Source organism: Cyanistes caeruleus, unplaced genomic scaffold (assembly GCF_971803275.1).
Source record: "Cyanistes caeruleus unplaced genomic scaffold, bCyaCae1.hap1.1 HAP1_SCAFFOLD_11, whole genome shotgun sequence".
In the NCBI taxonomy this organism is placed as follows: Eukaryota; Metazoa; Chordata; class Aves; order Passeriformes; family Paridae; genus Cyanistes; species Cyanistes caeruleus.
In genome coordinates, this window is record NW_028255883.1 from 317791 (window position 1) to 326844 (window position 9054).

Genomic DNA, 9054 nt, shown 5'->3' on the forward strand with positions numbered 1-9054 from the left:
AGCCAGTGACAGGATGAATTCCTGAGCCTGGGGCTTGGCCTTCCTCGTGGTGAGGGGCATCAAGGAAGGCTGCAGTGTGATGGAGATTGTGATGGGCTGGGAAATCACTGGGGGAAAGGAGGGAGCAGTTGTGAAGTAAAAGGCAGGTGGGGGAGAGAACTGTTCAGAGAAGGGCTGAGCTACAGCTTGAGAAAGCTGAAGAATGACATTTGGGGTCATCCCAGATTGATGTAATTTCAGAAGTTATGGAACAAGTTTAATTTTGGGGGGGGTGTCATGTTTTCCTTTGGAGGTGGACACTCTGCAGACTTGAGCTGCATTGCCAAAATGCTCAAGTCTCTGCTGGAGGTCACATCGTTTCTTCTTTGGCTGATCCCGGCCCGGTGCTGAGCCCAGCAGAGCCCTGGCAGAGCCCAGAGCAGCCTCAGCATCCGCAGAGCCCGGCTGCAAGGAGAGAAACCAGAAACCGCCCGTCAGCTCAAGGCTCCTGTCCCCTTGCCCCAGCCACCCACGGTGCCCAGGCCATGCTGGCCGTGCTCAGCGCTGGGCCCAAAGCTGCCCATCACTGCTGCCTTTGGGAGCAGAGCAGGAGGGCAGGACATGTGCCCAGCCTGCAGCCAGCCACGGCAGATCCAGCCCCTCAGCAGCTGCCCAGAGCGGGATGCTCCTGTGCCCGCTGCCATCTCCCAAAAGCTCTTGTCCCACCCATGCCAAGGAGATGAGGACCCACCTCACACCATCTGCTGCCAGAAGAAAAGCTGGTCCCAAACGATGTCCTCAGCCTTCTCCAAGGGCACGGCCCATCCACACCACAGCTGGTCCCAAGCACTTCCCGATCCAGACTGGACCCCACCTAGAATTCTTCCTTTAGAAAAACAAACAACAAATTAATGAAAATAGGTTATAGACAAAAAGGGGAAAGAAGAAAAAAGGTAAAAAATCTTATGTCTGTCAGGAGTTTGAGGAAGGCACAACCCCTACATTCTAGGGAAAAACCCACCCACGGGTGAGGGAAGCCCATGCTTTCTCCCTTCCCCCCTGCACTGTCCCCCAAAATCACGGTGATCCCAAAGCAAAGCAGGGGAGTGGAGCAGCCCAAGCCCTTCCTTGCCTGCACAGCAAAGCAGCCGTGCTCAGGTTCTGGAGTCCCACCTGTGCTCCTGCCATGGGGGTTTGTTTGTGTTGGGCTGGCTGCCCCAGCCCCAGCCTGGGGCACGGAGGGTGCTGGGGGCTGTTGGCAGGACCAGGAGCCCACTCCCATTTCGTAACCACCCCAGCCCACACCCCCAGCCCTGCCAAAAACCAGCTGGGCAGCCACTGAAGAATCAGTTGCATCCACCCCAGCAAAGGGGAAACCTTTGGTTCCCAGCCAATGCACAAATCTGGGAGCATCCCCCTGGGTCTGGACTTACCTGAAAATTCTCTGTGGAGCCTGGCTTTCAAGAAGGTGCCAGAATCAAAGTCCATCATCGCCAGCTGCCGCTGGCCAGGTGGAGGAAGAGGTTGTCATCCTTGCTGTTGTCCTCCATGTCTCCAGCAGCAGCAGCAGCAGCAGCCCCACCTGGTGCAGCTTCTCCAGGGGCTCCTTCTTCCCTGGGGTGACACCAGGCTGTCAGGGTTCTGCCCAGGGCCCGGCTGTCACTGAACCAGGACAAGCAAAACCAGCTCAGATGGCGGCTACCAGTGCTGGGCAGAGCAGCTCAGCTCCAGCACAAGGGCTGCGTGTTCTCACTCGATGAGCCCTGTGCAGTGACACAGGCAGGACAAAGAAGTCTGGGTTTCTTTGCTTCTGATTGCCAGGGTATGTGTGGAGCTGTAACTTACCAGGTCCCTGCATCACTGTGCCCGTGGCTCTCTCCCTTCTTCTATGGCTGATGAATATCCTGCATCCAGGGATCACAGAACAGGTCTTCTAATGAGGGCCTGTCCAAGTAGTGCAGGGATAAACACCGCCTGATCAGAACTTGGCAATCTGGGGAGAGAAACCACAAACCACTGGTCAGTTGGAGAAGGCTCCTGTCTGCTTTGCCTCACTATACCCGTGCCCAGGCCACGCTGGATGTGCCCAGAGCTGGGCCTGAACTTTCCCATCAATTCTCTGTTTTGGAGGAGAGCAGGAGAGCAGGACATGTGCCACCTCCTCAGCAGCTGCCAGAGCGGGATGCTCACGAGCCCGCTGCTGTCTCCCAACACTGGTGTTCCCCCCGTGCCCAGAGATGAGAATCCACCTTGGGAGAGCCGTTGTGGCAGCGGGAGCTGGCCCCAGCTGATGTTCCTGCCCCTCCTGAAAGGGTGCTTCCCGCAGACCATCTCATGCAGCAGGATGCCCAGGGTCCAGACGGTTGCTGCCTCGCCATAGTACCACCTGAAGTTGGTCCATTCCGGGGGTCTGTATGATCGTGTTCCTATGGAATACGGATGGAGCTCATCAGGGGGATGCTGCTGCTCCCAGAGCCTGAGCCCAGCATCCCTGGGCATGTGGGGCTGCCCCAGTGGCACACGGGGTGACCTGCTGCCCTCTTGCCAGCACCTGGCACTTGTGTACAAACCCAGGGTTGGAAAAGAAGGCACTGGTGCTGGAAGATTGCAGCAGAAACCCTGGCAAGGCCCGACCATGGCACACAAAGGAAAAACCCGCTCACAGTGCTGGGGAAAAACCATACCCACATCCTCCCTGCTGGCATTGCCCAAAAAATATTATGAACCAAGGCAAAGCAGGGAAGCACAGCAGTCCAAGCCCATTCTCACCTGCACACCAAACCAGCTGGTGCACAGGTCCTGGCTCTCCCTCTCTGCTACCCCCACCCACAGGGGATTTTGTCAGGCTGGCTGCCCCAGCCCCTGCCCCAATCCTGGGAGAATCCCTGCTGCCACACCCTGGTTGGGCCCTGAGATGTTGGGCCAGGAGATGTTGGACCGGGAGCCTACTCCTGGGTGGGCTCACCTGCAAATTGAGTGTAGGCTGTGTCCTGCAGGTAGGTGCCACAGCCGAAGTCAATCAATTTTGCCTGCCCGGTGTCCAGGTCAACCAGGATGTTCTCTGGTTTGATGTCTCTGTGCAGGACCCCGCAGCTGGTGCAGTGCTGCACGGCCTCCAGCACCTGCCGGAACAGCTCCCGCGCCTCTTCCTCGGTCAGGAACCTCCGTGCTCGAATGAAATGCCGAAGGTCCTGACACCGCTCTGGGCGCTCCAGCACCATCACGATGTTGTTTGGGAGCTCAAACCACTCCAGGAGGTGCACCACACCGGAGAAGCCTGTGGACACCTTGTCCAGCAGCACTATCTCCAGTGGTGCGCTGGTGCCGTCGGGCTGCGGGAGGAGCACGGTGCCGTCAGTGGGGCTGAGCCCGTGCCAGGGCTCGGGGAGCCCTCAGCCAGCCCGGGATGCTCTGTGCCCTCCGCTGGCCCCACGCCCGCTCTCCCTCCAGGTGTCCTGGTGGCTCCCACCCTGCCGGGCCCCGGCTCATCCCCGCCCGGCACGCCCCGGCTTCTGCCGCTGGCCCCGCTCACTCACCAGCTCGCCCCAGTGCCGGACGCGGTTCCGCGGCACGCATTTCATGGCCACCTGCGAGCAAGGGGCAGCAGAAAGTTGAGCTTGATGCCCACCCCGCAGCGCCCCCGCCTTCTCCTCCGCCCCCTCCTCCTCCTCCTCTTCTTCCTCCGCCCACCGCCGGCCCCTCTGCTCACCGGGGCACCGTCCGAGAGCCTCGTGGCTGCGAAGACGCTGCCGAATCCGCCGCGCCCCAGCAACGAACCCACTCGGTACCGCTCCTTCGGGCCCTTGTGCGCATTCCCTGGGGGCGAGACGCGGCCGTCAGCGCTCGGCCCGGGGCCAGGAACGGCCCCCGAGCGCTCCCCGACCTCCCCGGGCCGAGCATCCGCAGGCGTCCGCTCCTTGGAACGCGACAGCGGCGGCTCGGGGCCAGCGGCCGCGCTGCCGAGCGGCGGAGCTCGGGCCGGGGAAGCCGCAGCGGAGGCGGCGGCAACGGCTGCACCGCCTGTGTCCTCCGCGGGCCCCGGGAGGAGCCGGGACCAGGGCCGGGACCAGGGCCAGGGCCGGGGCAGGGCTCGGAGCAGGCGGAGCCAAAGGGCGGCGATACCGCCCCAGCCCCAGGCACTGAGGCCCGCCCAGAAGCGCCAGCGCCAGCTCGGCCAGAGCCGGGCGGAGGCGAGAGCGAGGCGGGACGCCCGGGGCCGGCGCCGGGGCCGGGGCCGGGGCCAGGGGCGGGCCGGGGGCATGTCCCGGGCGGGCAAGGGGAGAGGGGAACTGGGAGAGGAGGGGGACACAGGGAAAAGGAGATCGGGAATGGGTGAGGGACCGCGAGAGGGTGGAACAGTGGGAGAGGGAGAGGAGAAGATAGAGGGCGTGGATAACGTGGCTTCTTTCGCTGCTTTCTGTCTTGTTGCCGCTACTGCTGCTGCCGCTGCTGCTGCTGCTGCCGCTGCTGCCGCTGCAACTGAAGCACCGGGGCCGTTTGTCCCCGGGGCCGTTTGTCCGTTGCCCGCTCGGCCCCGCGCCGAGCCCCGCGCTCCCCGGGCAGCCCCTGAGCCTGGCCAAACACGGGAACTTTGCCGTGTTGAGCCAAGAGCCAGAGTCTTGATTCCTGCACAGGGGCACAGCAATGCCCTTGGCTGCTGCTGTGCCTTGTCCCTGCTGAGCGTCAGACACTGTCTGAGCACATTCCCTGAATGCAGAATTTGTACCTGAGCCAAGCACTGCACTTGTGTCTCCAGCATTGCTCTCCAAGAAAAACAGGGGAAGGCAAACTGGGTGTAGCTCATGGTATTTTGCAGTGTCTAAAACTTGCCAAGTCTCAGATCTTAGAGGTGAGATCCATTTGGAATGAATGGGATGGAGAACTAGTGCAAGATGGAAAAGGGAAACATAAAAATAAATAGAGAAAAACATATTGGTCATTTCTTTTGATTTTATTTTCATTTCTTAAAAAAAGCTGTTTCAGGTTTCCCAGAATCTTTACAATCCTGTCTTTTCTTTCTAAAACCCTGTCCTGGAGAACAAGGTGCAGCTCCTGTCTCAAGATGTGCCCCCAGCTGCAGCTTCTCTTGGCTTTCTTATGAATGGGCTAGGAGAACAGCTCCTTTTAAAAAGGCCTTTATTAAGCAGCACAGCTCTGGGGTGGGGGCCCGAGGGGTTGCGCACACCACCACTGCTCCCACTGCACACCGCAGAAGAGGAGGATCCGTGCAGCTCTGTCACTAGGGCAGAGCTGGGCCTTCCTTCCTCATGGGAGTCCCAGGGAAGACTAATTCTTTAGGGTTCATAGTCTAGGGTGTCATCCCAGTCGAGTCTCCTCGAGGTTACGTCGGCCTCTGGAAAGAAGTCAGGGGACTCCTCTGGGTCTTCCTTGTTAGATGGTGCTGGTTTTATTCCTTCCCTTTTGCGTGGCTCGTTGTTTCGGGGTTTTTTCCAGTCTGGGTGCATCCCATAAGTCTCTGGTCTCTCTCGTTTGCATAAAAGTCAGTATGTCATCTTCCTCCTCAGGACGGTACAGCAGCTTGGGGCAGGGGTACAGTGTTGCCATGTGGGAGTCTAGGAGCAGTGGGGGCAGTGCCTGGCTGAACACAGAACAAGAAACACAGGGTTCAGCAACTTGGGAGAGGGGGCAGGGCCTGGCTGAACAAGGAACAAGAAATATGGGGTACAGCAATTTGCGACAGGGGTACAAGGTAAGTAAACCTGGGACAGGGGTACAAGGTAAGTAAGGAGTTTACAAACAGCAACTGTAACGTATTATTCTTAACAATATCCCCCCTCTTATATTTTGATCGGGCTCTAGCCCGCATCAACCATTAACTTCTGGCTCTTGGGAATATTTATCTCTTAATTCTCGATATTGCTCATATATTTCCCTGGCAGTTTTGTGCTCTCGATCCTGACTTTGAGTTTCCATTAACATGATCCTGGCCTGCTTCTTATCTTTTATTTCAGGGATCTGGATGCTTGATTGTACTGTGGTAGTCACTGTCTTGATTAGACAGGGGAGTAAACAGGGTAGGAACAAGAAACTTGCAAATGCACAGACAGCAATAAAGACTACTTTTTTTCACCACTCTCCCTTGAAGGACCAAAGGTCATTCCACCAGTCTGAGTTCACCAGAGGAGTCCATTCCTGGGTGCCCACATAAGCCACCTTTCGTATTTCTTTTGAGATGTTTTTGATTACCTCACTCTTATCATCTATCTCCAGGCAACATTCAGAGGAATTAAACTTTCCACAAATGCCTCCTTCATCTGCCAATAGGTAGTCCACCGCCAGCCGAATCTGATAGACTACAGCCCTGGTTTGTGCCAATTGTGTGCTGATGTGGTCTAAAGCAAGGGCAGTTCTGTTTGACACCACTTCTAATACTGCCTGGAGATGGATGATTCAATTTAACATATAGACTGGGGTACGATACCCCCAGGATCCATCCTGGGCCCACGTGGCCGGTCCATATGTCTTAATTATTTCTTCAGGGGTCCAGATCTTCCCCTTCCATTTCTGATTGCTTCCTAGGTTTATTACATGCCTCCTCTTTCGACTGCCTTTTTTTTAAGTTATCATACAAGGGGACTCCCAAGTATGACCCTGATTTCTTAGGTAGGAGGAAAAAAGCAGGCTTTATTATCCCTATTGTGCAGCTTCCTGCCCAGTCCCCTGGGAGGTGGGTATAGGCAGTGCTCCCACAAATCCAAAATAAATACTCAGGGGCCTTCCAGAAAGTGTCCTGTGTGTCTGTAGGATGTTCCCAGTATTTTGAGAGTTCTCTTAACCCCCAAAAAGGGTTTATTCCTTTTTCTGCACACTCATGCAGTTTGTACCCCTCATGATAAATACACCCCCTTTCCTTTCTCCCAGTGGCCCAATACCTGTTTGGTTCTTGGGGGATCCACCTGCTACCTGAGTCTTTCACCGTCAGGTATCTTTTGCAGGCCATTTTTCCCACAGGGGTTTTGTATCTTTTTCCTGTCCTTTTAATGCATTCTTCCCCAATCACTCTTGTTTTCAGATCCCATTGTTCTCGTCCCCTGTTCCCTGTCTGGGGTTTCTGCTCAGTTATTTTCCACCTTAGAATGTCTAAAGGTGCCAAGCTGATCCCTTCCCAGGGCCAAATATCTGACATCTGGGTGTTCCCACATACCCAACAATTGGTTAAGTTTAACTCTCTGCTGATTCTCTCCATCAGGTCAATGAATAGGTTCTTACCTCATGTTTCATCCAGATCACCTTTCTTTATCCTCAATTGTTTTTCCTTTATTACATCATTCAGTCCCTCCTGTTCAAAGCAGAGCCAGGATTCTCCTACAGGGCATTCTCCAAGCAGACGTTGCCTAAATGAGGCAGTATTTCTAGTAATCCAATATGTCTTTCCTTCCTCCTGACAGGTTTCCAATTTGGTGTGATCAAAACAGGTGGGATTGATGTTTGTGTGGACCCTCATCAGTGATCCTAGATCCTCTCCATCATATAGGGGATACATGCTTCTCCACTGTCCCCCATCCCAATGCTCACCAGCTGGACCAACATCAGTCCACCTAAGAGTCCAGTATGAGCTAGTTTTGTTTTAGGGAGCTTCATGGCTCATCTTCCCTGTTAGCCTCACCCGGTCTTGCCTCTTAGGTTTTTTTTTGGAGGATCAGGAGAGATGGGGATCAGGAGAGATGGTATGGTCCTTCTTCTCCCACCTTCTTCTTTAATTTAGTTGCCTTTTTGGAGAATGTCCTGTAGGAGAAGTTAATGGGGGGGGGTTTCATTCAACCAACTTTGCTAACATCAAAATATTTAACAGCAACAACCACAAGAACTTTAAGAACACTATCTCTTAAACTAACTCACTCAGCAGAGTTCTGCAGTCTTTGTTTATATTCTTTCTCTCTCAGTCTATTTCTGGCTGCCTCTTTATCCTGGTTTAGGGCAAATTTGGGAGAAAACCTCCGGGGGGGGCTCCCCCCGGGAAGCAAACCCACGTGGCTCTTTTCCCCCCCACCCCCCAACCGGTTCGGGAAGAGATTTCTCTGAGAGAAGTGGAAAAAACCCGTTCATTTCACAGGCACAGCACTACCCAGCACAAAAATGAATGATACCAAATTACAAAACCTCTCGCCCTTCAGAAGAGATGACAAACTTCAGAGGGTCTCTTTCCTGGGGGTGTTCGCTCTGTTATCAGTCCCTCTGGCGCTGGAAAATGCCGCTGCCCAGGCTGGGCTCCCGGTAGTCCACGGGTGCAAGCTCCCGGTGCTCCCCCGAGTCCCCAGTCCAGAGCAAGTTCGATTTGTTTCAGAAAAAGGGAAAGAAAACAGTCCAGGAAGACCTCTCTGCTCCGGCTAGCTGGAAAGCCAAGGCGATTTGTGTCTTGTTGTCTGTCTGTGCTGTAGTCAAAACTCCCGATGCGGGGGGGAGCAAATACAGTCTGATAACAGACTTGGTGCTTCTTTTCCACTCACTTTTACTCTCAGATGGAATTTTAAGAATACAGAACCTGTGTCTGAGTTAGGTGGACGAATGGGGATACAATTTAACATCATAATCAACCCAGGACTTTCCACCCCCTCTGTTCTACTCAAAAAATACAAGCAGTATATCCATCATGCCCCTGTGTCAAGCCCCACAACAAGCTACTGAATCCAGACCCCCCCATGCTGGAGAGCTGCAGGATTCTCCACTCTCTCATTTTACTCACTCAAAACACCATCTTTCATCCGGTTAATACCTTCAACACTTACACATTTCCTTCTGTTTCATGTCTGCGTGGTTTAAAGTACAGACAATGGCAGTAACCTTTTACCCAATGATCAGTTCTCCCTGAGGTACACATCGTGTTGTTCCATCTCTCTGCATTATCCACCATGTACAACCTGGTCCTTGAGCAAAGACAACCCCTCGAATGGGTTTGTGTGTGCCCAAGGTAGAATTGACCCAAACTGTCTTCCCTAGCAGACCTCTGACATGTACTACTGGGACTTTGTCTCCGTCTACTACATGTAAAGACTCAGACTGGGCAGGACCTGCTCGGTTGGTGGAACCTCTGGTGTTGACTAACCAGGTGGCCTT

The 9054-nt window shown here is 54.7% G+C and overlaps 1 protein-coding gene across 4 annotated transcripts; it reads right to left on the minus strand.

Moving 5' to 3' along the window:
• Nucleotides 1-225: 225 nt before the first annotated feature.
• LOC147647285 (serine/threonine-protein kinase pim-1-like) lies at nucleotides 226-4492 on the minus strand. Of its 4 annotated transcripts, none has more exons than XM_086872291.1 (8): nucleotides 3689-4492; nucleotides 3516-3566; nucleotides 2945-3311; nucleotides 2229-2405; nucleotides 1825-1972; nucleotides 1413-1593; nucleotides 731-865; nucleotides 226-444 (listed from the first exon to the last, which is right to left on the minus strand). In XM_086872291.1, exons 1-5 carry the CDS (start codon nucleotides 4238-4240, stop codon nucleotides 1866-1868), a joined length of 1254 nt encoding a protein of 417 aa, XP_086728417.1. In that variant the 5' UTR covers nucleotides 4241-4492; the 3' UTR covers nucleotides 226-444; nucleotides 731-865; nucleotides 1413-1593; nucleotides 1825-1865. The 4 variants fall into 4 exon arrangements, with proteins under 4 accessions (XP_086728417.1, XP_086728419.1, XP_086728415.1 ...); XM_086872293.1 differs by having other exon boundaries at nucleotides 731-861; nucleotides 1413-1641; XM_086872289.1 differs by having other exon boundaries at nucleotides 1413-1641.
• Between the last annotated feature and the right edge of the window lie 4562 nt (nucleotides 4493-9054).